This window comes from Rosa chinensis, chromosome 2 (genome assembly GCF_002994745.2).
Source record: "Rosa chinensis cultivar Old Blush chromosome 2, RchiOBHm-V2, whole genome shotgun sequence".
Taxonomy (NCBI): domain Eukaryota; kingdom Viridiplantae; phylum Streptophyta; class Magnoliopsida; order Rosales; family Rosaceae; genus Rosa; species Rosa chinensis.
In genome coordinates this window covers 39609162-39626613 of record NC_037089.1, presented here as the reverse complement: position 1 = coordinate 39626613, position 17452 = coordinate 39609162, and the positions used below count along the sequence as shown (strand labels likewise).

The 17452-nt window shown below is 37.7% G+C and overlaps 2 protein-coding genes across 2 annotated transcripts; one reads left to right on the top strand and one right to left on the bottom strand.

Annotated features, from left to right (window-relative positions):
- Positions 1 to 433: 433 nt before the first annotated feature.
- LOC112186970 (pentatricopeptide repeat-containing protein At1g80270, mitochondrial) lies at positions 434 to 6381 on the bottom strand. Its single transcript, XM_024325554.2, has 3 exons — positions 6227 to 6381; positions 4977 to 5574; positions 434 to 1933 (listed from the first exon to the last, which is right to left on the bottom strand). The coding sequence occupies exons 1-3, from the start codon at positions 6262 to 6264 to the stop codon at positions 686 to 688; spliced, it is 1884 nt and encodes a 627-aa protein (XP_024181322.1). The 5' UTR covers positions 6265 to 6381; the 3' UTR covers positions 434 to 685.
- A 703-nt stretch (positions 6382 to 7084) lies between these two features.
- LOC112186969 (pre-rRNA-processing protein TSR2 homolog) lies at positions 7085 to 8995 on the top strand. Its single transcript, XM_024325553.2, has 3 exons — positions 7085 to 7558; positions 8300 to 8413; positions 8623 to 8995. The coding sequence occupies exons 1-3, from the start codon at positions 7400 to 7402 to the stop codon at positions 8812 to 8814; spliced, it is 465 nt and encodes a 154-aa protein (XP_024181321.1). The 5' UTR covers positions 7085 to 7399; the 3' UTR covers positions 8815 to 8995.
- Positions 8996 to 17452: the final 8457 nt, after the last annotated feature.

Genomic DNA, 17452 nt, shown 5'->3' with positions numbered 1-17452 from the left:
AAGATCCCTGCTGATGATGTGATGAAGATCCTCTATTCGGGTAATCCTCCCAGCCCTAATCCAAAGGGCAAGGAGAAAATTTAAGATGTGTTGTCTTTGCCTACAGTATGATTCTTCATATCCATTTGCAATGTTTTCTTTGGTGTACTGCAATTGAGCTCATTGGCACCAGGAATGTTGTCTGCTATTTCTTCTATTTAGAATTAAGTCATTATGCTAGGCTTCTGAATAAAGGAACGGAATTGTTTTTTAATGTAATGGCACCTATCCTCCCTAGTTAGGGCTTTGTATCTGTGTCATTCTGCCTTGCGTTACTATGAATGAAAAAAAAAAAAAAAATATATATATATATATATATCGGAACCAAAAAGAGAACCTTTTAAAACTTTCACAGAATAAGATAACATGGCATATAGGAACTAGGAACAATAAGTCATCAGAATCAACGACAACTATAACACAGGTAATGAACAAAGTCTATGAAAGTCAAGATCAAAATCCCACAATGCCCAAGTTTTTGCCATACGGTAGATAAATACTCCAGCATGGGGAAATAAACTCTGAACTTGAAATAGATAGTTGCAAAACATAATAATCCTAATATCGTGAGCCTACAATGTTATAGGTAGTGGCTCCTAGATCAAAAGATTCAATTACCCGATCTGAAGAATAACCGTCAAATTCCTCAATCAAGCAAATCAGACACTGCTGTCTTCTTAAATGGATCGACTTGTGTCAGCTGCCCAAGCAGAGCTTTGCTGGGAAAGATATTATCTGACTTCATTCTCTCCCAGATTCCATAGGCTGGAGCCTTGGCATTTATATAGGCCTGGACAAGAGATTGGAACTGACGAAGTCGAGCTGTGTAACCGACCTGTCTCATCCTATAAAATATCTTTTCTGAGTTATGGATATCACCCCTCCTTGAATATTGATCCATAATAGCCATATAAGAACTAAACATTGGCTTCTTCTGGTTCTTCCCAGCAGCCTTCTGCAAAATAGAATCAGCCTTTTCAACCTCTCCAGTTTCCACATAGAGTTTTACAAGTGCATCCCAAATTAATGGGCCAATCTCGCAATTGCTATCTGCCATATGCTTAACAAGATCTTTGCCTTTCGCAAGCATCTTGTGGTTCGTATACACCTTCAAAAGCACAGCATACTGCCTGGAAGAAAGTCTCTTCCATGTTTTCAACATCTTATCAAAAACCGCCTCTGCTTCTTCAATTTTATTCAACTTTCCCCAAGCTTCAATTGCAGCCAAGCATTCTTCAACCCGAGGATTTGACACACAAACCTTCCAAACTCTCCCCACTTCATCAACCTGACCCAGTTCTGCATAAAGGGGAAGCAAAGTTCGGCAAGCCCAGCGGTTCTCCTTTAAGTTACCGCCTTCCATCTCCTTCAAAAGAACCTCAGCTTTTTCTTTCAGTCCACCAGAGGCATAATGCTTAGCCATGATAGCTTTTACAGTAATGTCTGGTTCAATGCCTTCAGTTTTCATTGTTTCGTAAACTTGTTCCATTCCAGCTATGTCATTGGATTGGCCTTTGGTATCTATTAATAGTTTATAAGTGAAGGCAGTCGGCTTCACATTTTCTTTCTCCATAAAAAGCAAGACATCTGCTATTTTTTTCTTGTCAAGCCTTTTGTAAAGAAGGAGCAGCTGGTTGCACGTAAATGAGGTAACTGGGAATTCTAGATCCTTCATTTTGTTGAAAATGTCCTCGGCTTTCTTCAAATTGTTGGCAGCAACGCAATTAGCCAACAGGGTTCGGTAGATTACCTCACCTCTAAAGGACTGTGGGATCATCTCAACATACTTCTCTGCCTTCTGGAGGCCACGTATTTTGGAAATTAAGTCCAGGCGAGATGCATAATCTCTTTCAGTAAATTCGATCTGCTTATGTGCTTCCAACCACTCTGAGAGCTGCAAATCGACAGAGCATTACAGAATTTCAAAATTTAAGTCAGCACAAAATACTTCTAGAAAACTGGAAATCAAACAGAAGAAAGCAATATGCATTTATAGTGCCAGGAATACTCTGGTTCCAAGAAAGTAACATGTTATATCTGTGGCCAATTCCAAAACTGAAAAGGAAGTACTTATTCTGCTATGAATCAGACTCAGAACTCATGACTCCAGGGCAATAAGTGTTTAAATCAGACTGATCCACTATTTAACATAAGACTATACAACTTACTAAAGTATCTAAGAACTCATGACTCCAGGCCAACTCTTAATTTACCCTGCACTTTAAAAACGGAGTTAAGGCGATAACTCGATGATATTCCCATTTTGTCCAGTTAAAGTCAGTGTTATTGACGATCATGTTTCAGGCTTACTCATCCCACCTTCTAGTGCAGTTGCATCAACCAATAAGAATAAGAAACAAAGAAGTAAATCTGTGTCATGAGTCATGACTACAAAACAAGAAACTATTCTAGTTGGGAAAGAGAAAAGGAACATAAGTGCTATAACAATGCTGCAACGATCAATACGATAAGGGCACACTTAAAATATTTCCTTGGTATAATGTAAATGATGACTGACCAAACTTATCAAGAAAAGGAAGTGCTACTGAAAAACAAACTGCTACAGTAGAAATGAATTGCAATTCCAAAGCTATGGAACAACTTTAATGAGATTCAATATAAGAAAATAGAATTCAGGATTACATGAGAACAGTGGCGGAGCCATTCAAGGGCCAGGAGTGGCCATGGCACCTCCACCATTTTATAAATCTCTTAGTTAGCTATAATTAAGCAATTATAAGAATGAAAAAACTATAAACAAGCGATTCCTCAATAGTGACCAAAAAAATATATCAATTTTGATTAATTAGAGCTATAACTAATGCTTGCAGTAGATTCCTTATAATCATCTAGTGCACTTGTGGAGAATTAATTAAAAAATGCTTCTAAAAAGTAATCGAAACTAGTACAATTGTTCTTTACTTTTTGCTCCCGCCCCCTCCACCCCTGCATGTGAACTAGAGATTTCATTCATTTTTTGTAACATAATAAAAAGCTTTCCTTCACAAAAACTAGATATAATGTGTTTGTTCCCCACCCAGTCTTTTATGACGAGTCTGTCAAGTGAATGAACTAGCTTCTCCTATCCCATCATGCCCATACATCAGGCGCTTGCATCTTACGCAAAAGCACTCGACTGATAAAGTTCAGTAACACTCGTAAATATTATCAAGGAAAGTGTCCCTGCCCACCTGAGGGTGGTCTATGCTTCAACTGCATATATGTCTATGTCATGCCTGCGGAGTGGCTCATTTGGTACTTGCACCTTGACTGATATCATGCCTTTGTCCCCCACTCAGTCACTTATGGCGAGGCTGTCAAGTGAATGAACTAGCTTCTCCTATCCCATCAAGCCCATAGGTCAAGTGCTTGCACCTTACACAAAAGAACTTGACTGATAGAGTTCACCAACACTTGTAAATATTATCAAGGATAGTGTTCGTGCCCACCTGAGGGAGGTCTATATGCTTCAACTGCGTATATGTCATGCCTGCGGAGTAGCTCATTTGGTAATTCCTTCATTCTCAATTCATTAAGGTTGGGGATGGATCGCACAAGCTAAGTGATTGCATCAAAATGCTAGGACTCATATAACAGGAGCTTTTGATCATGAGCTACAACACATACAGCAGCAAGGACTCATGGGCCACAAACCGCCCAAACCAAAGACTCAATGGATAGCATGCTTACTTACCTATGGAGCATGAACATGATGCAATACGGTGATTATATGGTATACGCATCATTCATTCTGAGATGATGCAAAAAGAATATGGTGATTATGTGATGTAGAAATCTCAAAGCTAAGCTGATGCAGGACCAATAGACAAAAGAACTGTAGAACTAGGGTTTGCTTTAGGATTTGATTGCTGAGGGTGTCGATTATTTAGACGAAAAGGAATTTTGAATAACAAAGTTAAGAAGAAAGGGATGGAACTACCATCATCACACCCGTAAGGTTCTAGGATAAGGCTACTAGCATCACACCAGTAGGGTTTATAGGTATCACACCTAGGGTTAGGTTGCATCTCACAAACCTGGAGAGAAGCAAAAGCTTTCAATTTTATTAACTCACAACTCTGAAAACAAAAGATAACAAAGGCCCCTAAACAAAGTTAAGAAGAAAGGGATAGAACTACCATCATCACACCCGTAAGGTTCTAGGATAAGGCTACTAGCATCACACCAGTAGGGTTTATAGGTATCACACCTAGAGGTCTTAGGCATCAGACCTAGGGTTAGGTTGCATCTCACAAACCTGGAGAGAAGCAAAAGCTTTCAATTTTTATTAACTCACAACTCTGAAAACAAAAGACAACAAAGGCCTCTATATATAGGGAGGCTAAGATAATTCTAGAATAACTAGGAATATCCCTATGCTTAAAAGAATCCTAAAGAAATAATCCTAATAATAAAAGCCTAGATTTATTTGAACTACTTTCCAAATCCTGACTTAAAATAATCTGCTTGTATTCTTCATCATAAGCCACATGAACCTTCATGCTGGGAATAGACATACACCATATGGTCCCTACTCTAGTTCGCTAACAGTAAAACTATCAAGCAAGGGATCAAGCAACAAGCCTCTCTTTCTATGATCCTAGCTTGAAATAATAAATACTGAAGCCATCAGAGACAACTCTGCAGTACATACAGAAATCAAAGAAATACGAGCCCCCTCACAGAAGGAGAAAATCTTTTTGGAGTAATTGTTATAATTGAAAAATTAAATAAACTACACCCCCAACTAAGATTTAATAGAAGCTATATTTGGACATCTATTTACAAAAGTAACCTACGTTTAAAAGTTATATAAAAATAAATAAATAAACAAGTTCAGAGTTATACCTAAAATACAGATAAGACCAAAGTAAAACACTTGAGAATTGCATAAATCACAAAACTCAAAGCATAAATCTAAAAACATGTGAAATCACCTGCAATGCCCTCCCAAACATTCGACGTCTGCGTAAGTTTAGCATGGCCAATGAGATCTCTGCCCTGCTTAAATCATTTCCTTCTTTAACCCACTTATCCAGAGCACTATGAACAGATAAACCCGGAAATTCTAAGATGGCTTTGAAAAGTGCTGAAACATCCCTTTTCCTTGGCGACCTTTTCTCATTTGGATCGCTCTCTGTCTCTGATAACTCCAGCTCATTTTGAGAAGGTTCAATGTCTTCTTCATCATCAGAGACTTCTGGTCCAGAGATTAACTCATCTTCATTTTCATCGTTTGTATTGCTCACCTGAATTGCCTCAGCAGTGGGTGGCGTTTCAAGTTCAGAAAACCCATCTTCCAAGTCATCTTCCTCCCCACTGCTTTTTGTACCAGCTTGTGAAGAAAGGCTGCGTCTATCTATAGAGAAGTTTGACAAAACATCCGTTGTGTAGTATAATCTCTTGGAAGGCAGATATCCATAGGACACTGATTGAGGGGACTCGAGGAAAGAAGGCGTGTCTTGTATGTAAGTAATTGATAGCTCCAAATTAGCACAACAAGCATGGGAAGTTCCAATGCTAAACCCTTGCTTCCTGGAAACAAAAGGAAAAGTAAGTATAGGATAATACCAAGTATAGAAGAATATGGCAGACATAAAAGAACCAAAAGATGAAGAATTGAATTCACACACTATTTGCAACAAAAGGAAAAGTGTAAACCAATAATAGGACAGACATTAATACATGTGTATACCAATAAAATTCGGAAGCGTGAGATTGAAACATTTACAATAGTATTGTTAGAGAGAAAGGTGCCTTTTCCTAGGTGTTATTTCATAACCATGAGAAGGAGTGAATGCTATAATGATAGTAAAACAAGCGGAATGATTTTGGAATAAAATATATCAGTTTATATGCCACAAATATATATATATATATATATATATATATATATATATATATATATATAAAGGCCAAGGACCCGAAGCAAATGGACTTTTCTTCACTCTCTCCTTCACTTAATAAATTCAATTCTTTTGTTTTTGTTTGTAACTAGATATCGAAACAGCTTCATGTTTTCATTTCTCAAGAGCTGCACTGAACTTAGGATTTCTAAAACAAAACTTTGAAAATTTATCAAAAACCCAGCAGGAAAAGAAACGAACTTTTTTTGTTTGATCGAGTATAAAAAAAATCCATCATTCCCCCAACAAAGAAGCGAATCGAGATGGAGAGATATGCATACCTGAGAGCAAGAGATACACGACGACGAAGAGCCCACATGGCGATAGATAGATAGTAAGCAAATCCCCTGATAGTAACAAAGGAAATGGCGTCTCTTAAACCCTAATATCCCCTCGCTCTGGGTTTTAGCTTTTCTTACGATGATGAGGCGCCCTTTTTGAGGTCAAGTGTTTGGTTACGTGGGCCTGGACGTTTAGACCCATATGAGGGACCGGCCCAAACCGAATTGGCTCCATTTGCTCGGTCCGGAGTCCTTTCTTCCTCTTCTTTCCTCTCCATTTGCTCGGTGAGAATCAATATTGAATTTGATTCAAGAGAACATGTCTAAAGATTTGAGGACATATTGATTATATCATTATGCAAAGAATTTCTTTCATGACACCACTTTGCAAATAGTGTATATATAGATAGGGAAGGAGCAACATAAGAATAATCAAAACTATGTATCAAGTATGATTTTTCAGTGTTTGTGATAGTGATGTAAAACTCACCATCATGATGAAAGGAAAATTTAGATAGTAGGAACTATGTACATACTAAATATCTCAAGTCCCAGATATGCTACATCGATACTCTGTATTTTGCCTCTACTTACTGCAAAGCGAGTATGTAATTTTGGTCAGCCTGCACCTATGCTGTGTTTAGATTTGTTGAGAGTTTAACCCAGGTCCTTTAGCATAAAGTTTTTCTTTTTTTGGTTATGAATTGTGCTTCTGATAATCAAATATGAGTTCAGTTGGGTATTTATCTGCAAAAGTAAGGATCTTTAATTTACCACATGATTTGTCAATTTTGTGCTGAAATATGGTTCAGCAATACGAGTCTCTGGTTCTTTTTGACAGCATTATTACATCAATGCTGTGTTTAGATTTGTTAAGAGTTCAACTTTTTTTTTGTACTTCTGTGGATCAAAAATTAAGCTTAGTTGGGAATTTATCTGCATGAGTAAGGATCTTTACCTCATGAGTTGTCAATTTTGTCTGAACAATGGCTTTTGTTTTTCCTACTTAAAAAGTTTGAAATGAGGTGTCATAGATCTGAATTGGTGCCTGCCCTATGATATTACTTATTTTCTTTTCTATTAGATGAAGTTTGCTTTGTAGAAAAAGATGGTATTTAATCTGTGGGGAGACATGGTTGCCTAGCAGTAGGAATATGATACGGTGATATTAGTATGAATTATGTGAATTTTCTTACAATGATTAGTGTTATAGTTTTGATAGCCATCTGTTCATTCTTTTCAGAACCTCTTTATATAGATGATTTAGAAGAAATACTCATTGAAGCTATGAGTTCTCTCAATACTGTGATAGAGGATGGTAGCATTGAGGAGGTATGTTTTGTTACGCCATTTTCTTAGGTGACATGTTGCAACATCTGATAGTATCTTGATAGATTGTATTACAAATTTTTTTATTATGCTATGCTTCTGGTGGGAAACAGAGAAATATCTGCTTGCCCTGTAGATAGTGTACTTGACTTAAAATGAGTAACCATTGAGGAGATTTGTGAGATGTATTCTGTATGTCTGACCTTCAGTACTTGGTTAATTAATCGTCTTTAGAAACTCAAACTCTTTTATTGTTAACTATGGCTGGCATTAACCCAACCTATCTACAGCTGTAGTCAACTGATTCTCTGCACAGGTAGCTGAAAAGCTAATAATTATGACTAGTGGATATAAGGGATGCAATTTTGTGCTTCTGTGTTATTGTTTTTCTGTTCTTTCTTTCTTTTGCGGATTTATGAAGTTAGCTGTAAAGTTAATGATCATGCATAAAGAATGCTCGAAGAATGTGTAGATTGTATTTCAAGTCTATTGAAAGCTTAAGGCTGGTTAACATCTAGGATGCAATTTTGTAGTTTGTATCTTTATGGTTTATTTTTTCTTTAGATTTTGCACAAGTAGGTGGAAAATTCATAAGTTATGCATTTAGAATGTTCAGATAGTAATTTTAATTCTATTGAGAGCCCAAGGGAACCCGGAACAGTAGATATGTGGGATGACATTTTAGACTGGCTGTTTTATCTTTATTGTGTTCTTAGCTTTTAATTGGCTTCGGATTTTGCACAGGTAGCTGAAAAAATAATGATTATGCATGAGGAATGTTCGGATTGCAATTTCAAGTCTATTGAAAGCCTAAGGGAAGCCAATAGTCGAAGAGTTCCTACTCCTCATGTTAAACAGGTAAGTTCTATTCAAAACCCGGTGCATTAAGAGTTTTGACAGTTCCATCTTCCATGAGTTTGTCAAATTTTTGTGTTGAAGAAATGCCTGTGGACATTGGTTTTTGATTTATTGTGTTCAGGAGAGTGCATAAAATTGAATAATGATCGAGTATATGTTAAATTTTTGCATTACAATAAACTTTTCATTCTCTTCCTTACTCATGCCAGGTTGTGGACGATGACGAAGACAGTGATGAGAACGATGATGATACTGATCCTAGCATGAATAAAGATGAGTCATCTAACATGATTGTGGACAAACCAGAGGCTCATGCAGTAGAGCCAAAGACCAAGCAGGCAGTTGAAGCAGAAGATGGTTGGGAGGTAGTCGGACCAAGAAGTAGGGGTAAAAGGAATTAAACCCCTTATATGCAACCCCCGTATGCTACATATCAGTCAATTTTTGTCATCGTTTACTCGTGAGGTAGAGTAATTATATGCGGACCCAGTTGTTTCATACCGTGTGTAAAAAGACGTTGATTAGTTTTTTCTATGATTTTGTGAGTGTTCTTAAAGCATTTGGCCTAACATGCAAGTTTAATATACGAACCAGCTAATGTTATATGTCAACCTCATACAACATCTCTTTCAAAATGTTATCAAAATCTTTGCTCCCCGCTTCCCTTGATGAGGCCAAAGACCATTTCCGTCACTGCAGTTGAAGTTGTCAAATGCAAAGTCAGATTCGTTTCATGATTATCTAAACTCTAAAGCAAGAATGGTAAAACCCTCCCACAAAAATAAATGAAATAAAAGAGACTTACCATCTGTTGGTGAAAGATTCGTCCGTCAAAAGCTCTCATTAGAAACAAGAAAAAAATACTTGGACATGATAAAGAGAGATAACTAAAATGTACTCGTACAACAAGACTGGAGACAAAGAAACAAGACTCGTGTAGACAATTTCACAAATAATCACTCAACTATAACTCATTCGATACTTTGGTCACTCAATTTTCAAATATATCATTTTGGTCACTCAACTATTACTCTGCCAATCACTTTAGTTACTGAATTGGCATTTTGTCTCACTTTAATCATTTCTCCTATTCATTCCAATTTAGATTTCTCAATTTTTCACAATTGGTTCAACGAAAATATTCTTGATATTGTGGCAAATAATTTCTTTTAATGAAAAAAATTAACGAAGTGACTAAAATGAATAATAGAGTTAAAGTTGAGTGACTAAAGTAATATATTTAAAAAGTTAGTGATCAAAGTGTCGAAAATGTAAAAATTGAGTGACTAATTTTTCTTGCTTCAGCTTCTTTCTACACAAGAACAACCTCAGTAAATAGCACTTCAGGTGGTAATATTCCAATTAGTTTGACGGTAACTGTGAGTGAAAAAAGAGAAACAAATAACTCTATATTGAAACTTCTTCCTCATAGATTACTCTACATGACTCAAATATTATCAGCTTACATGAGTTTTGAAGAAAATCAAGTTCAAAACAAAGCATGGATCCAATTTTACAGTTCTACATAATCATATAATTATGCATGACAAAAGTTTTAGATTGTAATTTCAAGCATATAATTGAGGACTTTCTAATCAATAGTTTGAGAGACTCACTTTTCAACTACATTACAATAAATCAACCTTTAGATGTTTATGTATGCAGGAGTAGATTACTTCAAAAAAAAAATTATTTTTTTATTTTCCAAATTACTAATCGTTAAGGTACTGAACTAGATCAAATAAATGGATGAACCAAATCTGTCGAACATTAACTATTCATGTTCATAACGGATAAATCACGATAATGAATGCTTTAACGATTTTCAGTTTGTTTAAAAAATTACATAAATAATCTACGCATGAATATCAAAACATCTAACGGTTGATTTGCGCAAATGTGATCAAAAAATGAGTCTCACAAAAAAATCTTAAACTAATCCTCATTTTAGTGGTACACATTAGAAGGACCCATAAATATACGCACCTCAATCTCTTTCAACACGTATATCTTCTTATTACCATCAGTACTTTTAGATACAAGAAGAAATTAACTAAACCACATTAATGTAGTCCTTTATTTATTTATTTAGGTAATAGTCTCATAATTTTATTAATGTTTTACAATACAGAAGCCACATTGAGACCCACATATTAATATTTTAGAATACAAACCCAACACCAGAACAGACAAAAACATACACAGGCCAAGACACACATCCCCTTTATTATTCCAACTAATAGAAACATATGAGTCGAACTCTCATTCGAAGCGTGCATGCCTAGGAATGGGCAAACGGGGGATTCCCTTGCCCCAAATTTCACCCGCGCCCCCATTCCTCATCTGGGGATATTTTCAAATGGGGGATACCCCGGCCCCCGCATTGGCCATTTCCCTATATGAATTTTTTATTTTTCAATTTAGAAATTTTCTATTTCTATCTTTTCAGATTTTTTTATTTTCATCCTTGTTTTGGTTGAATGAGTATTTCAAATTATTGAGATAGTGTTTAAGAAAGAAATTGTTAGTTTAGTCATGAGAAAACAATACGTTGAGAAGGTAAATTCATTAAAGGCGTTAATATTTGAAATTATAAAGGTTATAAGAGACTACTTAATCATATTAATAGACAATTAATAATCCTACTTAATACAAAAGTTGGTGATCCATCGAAATCCTACTTAATAATCCTACATTAATCATTCTAATCCCGAAATCCTACATTCATCAACAATTCCCTCTTCTTCCAATGTCAATCATAAAGAGTGATGTTATCCTTCATGGCCTCGGCCAAGTCAAAATCATCATCAAATGTGCAATCACCCTTTGAAGTAATTCCTGCAGCTGATAAAAGAAAAAAATAGTGTAAAAATGATTATTATGTGAAAAGAGTATAGGTGTGCATATACAATAAAATGAAGAAGAAAAAATTAATATTATTGTATACCTTTCATTTCACTCCACATCCAGTGTCGGGTGCACATAAGAGCCTCCAAGGTATCCACATGTAGACGGCTCCGATGGGAGCTCACATCTCTCCCACTGGTGCTGAATGCCAACTCCGAAGCAACAATGGATACCGGTATAGCCAAGATATCTCTCGCCATGGCTTGCAAGGTGGGATACCATATTCCATTAACCTTCCACCATTCCAGAATATCGAACTCAGGGGAAGTTCTGGTTCTTGGTATCAACTTCTCCCCCAAGTAATCCTCCAATTCAGACTTCAGGCTATCCTTCTTTTTCTTATTAGAAAAATATAAATCGAAAGATGCCAGAGAGTCGTCATCCAAATCAAAAGGTACTGAAGATGGAGAAGCAGAAGACTGAGATGATACTTGACCGGCTTGCATGCTTAACTGATAATGCTTTGTCAGGTTATTTGTCAACTCTGTGATTCTCTCAACTTCTGATGAGTGCCTCTCTTGATAAATCAGAGGAAAGAAGTACTCAATCAACTCCATCTTGTACCTTGGATCCAATATGGTTGCAACAGCCATCATGCCATGAATGGAATTCCAATACTTGTCAAACTTCAATGACATTTTCCCCGCCATCAACCTCACTTCAATGTGATAGGACTTCAACCAATCATTGATCCCAATTTTGATATGGCACACATTCGGGAAATAAAGATTTGCAGTTGGATATTTAGTCCCAGAAAACAACAAGGTGAACTTATAAAACACATTCAACTTATCAGCAATCACCTTTGTCAGTGCCCAATCTTCTTCACTTGGTATAGCCTTGTACTCACGCTTCAATCGAGGGAAGACATCCTTATATTTCAATGATGTGTGTAACATAAGATAAGTTGAATTCCATCTAGTTCGGCAATCCAAAATCAACTTACTCTTGCACTTGATATTCATTGTTTTCAACATGTCTAAAAACTTCTCTTCTCTTTTTTGGGTCGCCGTCCAATAAGCCACACACCCTCGAATCCTCTCAATGGAACCACTGATCACCTCCAGACCATTTCTCACAATTAGATTCAATATATGGGCACAACACCTCATGTGAAATGGCTCTCCATCTAACAATTGTGAACTGAAAGAAATTCTTCCCAAGAGATCATCCAGCATTGCATCATTTGTAGAGCAATTATCCACTGTTAAAGTGGACAGCTTAGCATCAATCCCCTATTCAGTCAAGCAATCCATCAAAGCATTAGCAAGTACCTCAGCCGTACGTATGTGGACACGACACATAGATAAACCTATCAAATAAACAAATACATTGAGTAGATTAGCAAGTAGTTCATAAAGTCATCCATCAAAGTTACAACTTTCAATTCAACCACAAAGTAAGAATTGTATAAGTGCAATAAACCTCACAAGCCGACTATTCAAGACCCAAGCATCATTAATGAAATGTGCGGTCACGGTCATGAAACCCTCTTTTGATTGTTTGAAGTCCACATGTCTGTTGTGATTGCAATTCTACTACTATTCATACTCAACAATTGCATTGTCCTCTCTTTGTCGTGCTCATAGATCTTCAGGATATCTCTCTTGATCGTGTATCGAGAAACAACTCTAAACAATGGCTGTAAAGAGTAACAAAACTCCTTGAATCAATCATGCTCAACCATGCATAACTCATGTTTTATAATCATGTGTGCAAACAGTTTTCTTGACTCAAGCTCATCAAAATCATACTCTCCAACCTTGACAGATGCAGACCCATGACTCTTTTTTCTTTTATTTTTCAACAAGGGGCATGATTTATGATGTCCATGTAAACCATGTGTCCCAGTTCTGCCCCCACCAGCTATGACTTTACTAATACTTGCAAATACACTTTCCATTTGCTTGTTTTGTAAAATGATTCCAAATGGCTGAAATATGTCTCCTCTTCTTACTATCTCCATCACCTTGAAGTGTTGAGTCTATCTCATTTTCATTTGAGATTTCAATTGGTTCTGCTCCACTAGTGTATATGTCCGCTTCATATTTATACACCTTTTTAAAAAAATAAACATAAAATTAAGGACTAAATTCAGTTTAGTCCCTTGAACTTTAAGGCTAAAATCACTTTGGTCTCTGACTTTTTTTTTTTAATCACGATGGTCCCTGCACTTCCAAATTACATCAACACATCAACCTAGTCCAAAATTTGACTTTGACTCGAAAGATGACGTCATGTGCTGAGTTGGAGCAGACATAAGGGCCCACTTTTCTAATTTTAAACACCCAAAGAAGGGAAAAATGGTCATTTCTAATTTAATCTAATTTCTATTTTTTTTTTCCTATTTTTTCTCTTCATTCTCTCTCTCTCTCTCTCTCTCTCTCTCTCTCTCTCTCTCTCTCTCTCTCTCTCTCTCTCTCTCTCTCTCTCTCTCTCTCTCTCTCTCCAAAACCCGATCTGAGCCATGATCTCCGCCCTCCTCCTTCTCCTCCTTTCCTTTACACCCGCCTCTCCCACTCCATTCCCACTACTTCAACTACCGCCACCAAACCCCCATCTCCCAAAACGACGACGTTTCCCTCTCCAACCCCCTCATCTCTGAGGTAATCATCGTCGCCGTCACCACCATCCCCGCCGCCGACACACCGGTGGCCACAACTTCCTCTCGACATTGCTCTCATCCCACTTTGGTTTTCACAGAAGAGCTCCGGTGAAAGAGAATCGAAGCCCGAAAGCTTCTCAGGTTCACCGGCAAATTTTTCAATTCCGGCAAGTTTGTGACATCTCACCGATAGCCGAAGCTTCCTCTCGATATCGTGGACGTCCCTATGGTGTCGGATTGTCCCAAAAATGAAGCATGAGTGAGAATCGAAGGAGATGGTGTAAGGGTTTCACGGTGGGTTTTCTTCCTTTTCTGGCTACCTTTGGTTTCAACTTAGGTATGAAAGTTGGTCAATTCTTCGAGCTTTACCTCTCTGTATACTTGAATTTGTGTTTGGATGAGATTTGAAGAAATTTAGGTTTTGAGCAGTGGCTGACCACCGTGTAGTTACTATGCACAGCGGCTATGGTGGTTGTCAAAGTTGATTTCTAGCCTTAGTTACTGGCTTCGTCCCCAATCTGCTCAAGGACCTCCTTGGTGGAAATTTAATTGACCAGACCTGGATCACTTGGTGGTCTTTATGTCTGGAGAAGCGGCAGTAGAAGCAAAATGCATCTCCACTGCAGTCCAAGCAGGACATTTTCTTCTCAAAGCTCAAAATGCTGCAGAAGTGGGTTATCTGGATAAATGTGATAGTGGTAGAGGTGGCAAACAGGCTGGCCCATTTTAAGCGGGCCTAGTCGTACTTCGTGCCGTGCTTGGGCTGGCCCATTTATTATCGTGTCGGGCTCGTGCCGGCCCATTTACTTAAACATTAAGTCCAGTCCGGTCCGGCCCATGGCCCGAGCCCATATCGTGCCGGGCCGTGCTCTTGCCGGGTCAGGTCAATAAACGGGCCGTGCTCGTGCCTACCCACTATAAAGCATGATTTTAAAATCTTAATTTTAATAAATAAAAATTCATTTTATTTAACTATTTAGAAAATTAAAATAAATTAAGTTCTACAATATTTTTCTTAATCTTAGCTTTTTAAGATTAGTTTTCTAATATTTTTTATATTCCACTGCAAGATAGAAAGAAAGAAAAAAATAACTCAAAATATATTGCTTGTAGTATATTATTGTGAGATTAATCTTTATTAATATAATGAAAATTTAGTATCATATTATTTTTTTCCTTCATTCTATAGTTGTATTATTATGAGATTAGAAAAAATATTTTATGTCAAAACAATGATATAACGTTTTATTTCACTATTTTGACAATATAAAGAAATAGCATTGGTGGAATTGTCATGAGATTTTAAAAAAGATGTCTAATATTCAAATCTCATCAATGTGGTTTTTAAATATTTTTAAAAACAAAATGAAATTTTGTATTTGTAACGGGCCGGCCCACAATATGTCTTGCTCAGGCCGTGCCGGGCCCATCACGGGCTGGGGCCGGGCCGGGCCAATGGGCCAATATTCCTAGGCCCAACCCGGCCAGTTATTCTAACGTGCTCGGGTCGTGCCAGGCCACTAACGGGCTTAGGCCGTGCCGGGCCTCTTTTAAGCTTGCCGGGCCCGTGCTGTGCTCATGCTTAGCGGCCAGTTTGCCACCTCTAGATAGTGGTAATGTTGGTGTACAACTATTGTTGTCACCCCATGGGAGTTCAAAATTCACATAAGGGAGTTACTTTTGTTTCAGATGAAATTGCAGAGAGGAAGAGAGAGTCATAGAGAGAGCGCAAGAGAGAGAGAGAAGAAAAGAGAGAAAATGAAGAGAAAAAATAGGAAATGTAAAAGTAAATTGAGATTGGAATTGGTCTACTCATTTCATTTCATAGCCCCTTTATATAGGGAGAGAATTACAATGGAAAGAACAATTACAATGATGACATTAACTACTGATTGGTCCGTAATCCATGCTGATTGATGGTAATTGCTTGATTCCCTCTCCGTCAATCACTTTGACGAAGGCACATAATGTATTTTTCCTTTAACACTTCCCCTTGTGCCAAGTCAAAGATGAAATGGTGCATGAGTTGTTGCCTCACTAAAAACCTTGCCAAGTAACAATAAAAACCCTGTGGGACAAAAAATACACCTTGGTCGAAGGAAAAGAGCACAACGCACCTTTTACATTTGAGTATGACATGTGTGTGTTAGACTCCCCCTGATGTCTACACCTCCCCCTGATACTTACATTAATCAAGGGAGCTTAGAAAGTTTTCGCATTCCTATGCTTTTCACATGTTTCTCAAATATGGCCTTGGGCAATGATTTGGTGAACAAACCTGCCACATTCTCCTCAGACCTTACTTGATTCTTTTGAATCTTGAGGAGGGCCTGTTGTTGCTGATTGTAGAAAAACTTTGGCGATATGTGTCTTGTATTATCACCCTTGATATATCCTAGCTTCATCTGTTCGATACAAGCTGCATTATCTTCATAAATGCAATGCAAGTAGGCTCTTCAATGGTAGAACTCAAACCACTAATCCCTCGAATATGTGTGATGATAGCTTTTAACCATACACACTCACGAACCGCCTCATGTAGAGCAATGATCTCTAAGTGGTTGGAGGAGGTAGCCACAAGAGCTTTCTTGGTTGATCTCCAAGATATCGTCGTGTTCCCAATGGTAAATACATAACCAGTTTGGGAACGATCTTTGGGTGGGTCAGAGAGATACCCAGTATCAGCAAAACCTTCCTAGACATCATACTCATTTTGGATGAGCCTCTGTGAAGAAAAACTGAACCAATGGCATTTACTACAAAGTATATGGCAGTGCCTATTACATCTCTTGGAAAAATAAAGACTTAAACAGAATTAGCGATCTATTGATCCCAGTCAGATTTGTAGTCTTCAACCCTTCACTCTAGATCATCTTCTCGATCTTCTTGTTCCACATAGTGAGCTTCTCTTGTTTCACAATATACTTTGTAGGCGGTGATAATTTCTTCACGAGCTCTACAAATGTGTGCCCAATGACCGAATACTCCACATAGAGAACATACATCTCGTTGCTCATACTCCATTGATTGAGGCGCTTTGAAAGCATCATTTAGATGGCTCTTAGTGTGGTGGCACCACCAACATGGCCAGAGGTGTTGTCTCCCTCTCTCTTTCCACGTTTACCTTTTCGGTTCCGTGTTCGCCTATTTTGGTGGTTACCTTCCCAAGTAGAGCGATTATACGGACTAAAACGTCCAGAAGTATTCCTAAGATTAGGGTTTCACTCTTGGCGCCCTCTCTTAGGGGCGCGATTATAATTGGATTCCGGAATATGCTCTGTTTCCACGGATCTCAAATTATAGTTCTTCACAAGGATGTTGTCATGCTTTTCAGCGACATTCATAGCTCCAATAAGCTCATGAAACCTTGTGATTCGTCCTGCAGTAACATCGATTCGATAGTTCTTAGCAACCATCAATGCAGAGACGGGGAAGGTAGAGAGAGCCTTCTTAATCAACATCGCATCTGTGATCTCTTTACCACAGAATTTCATTAAGGATTTAATGCGAAATGATTCTGAGTTGTA

Excerpts from the sequence above, each read along its gene's own strand:
- LOC112186970 (XM_024325554.2), bottom strand. The coding sequence starts at position 6,264 with ATGTGGGCTCTTCGTCGTCGTGTATCTCTTGCTCTCAG. Across the intron at positions 5,575-6,226 it reads CGTGTATCTCTTGCTCTCAG|GAAGCAAGGGTTTAGCATTG; the intron begins GTATGCATATCT and ends TTTTGTTTCCAG. Across the intron at positions 1,934-4,976 it reads TGTTTGGGAGGGCATTGCAG|CTCTCAGAGTGGTTGGAAGC; the intron begins GTGATTTCACAT and ends GTCGATTTGCAG.
- LOC112186969 (XM_024325553.2), top strand. The coding sequence starts at position 7,400 with ATGAATTATGTGAATTTTCTTACAATGATTAGTGTTATAGTTTTGATA. Across the intron at positions 7,559-8,299 it reads AGGATGGTAGCATTGAGGAG|GTAGCTGAAAAAATAATGAT; the intron begins GTATGTTTTGTT and ends GATTTTGCACAG. Across the intron at positions 8,414-8,622 it reads CTACTCCTCATGTTAAACAG|GTTGTGGACGATGACGAAGA; the intron begins GTAAGTTCTATT and ends TACTCATGCCAG.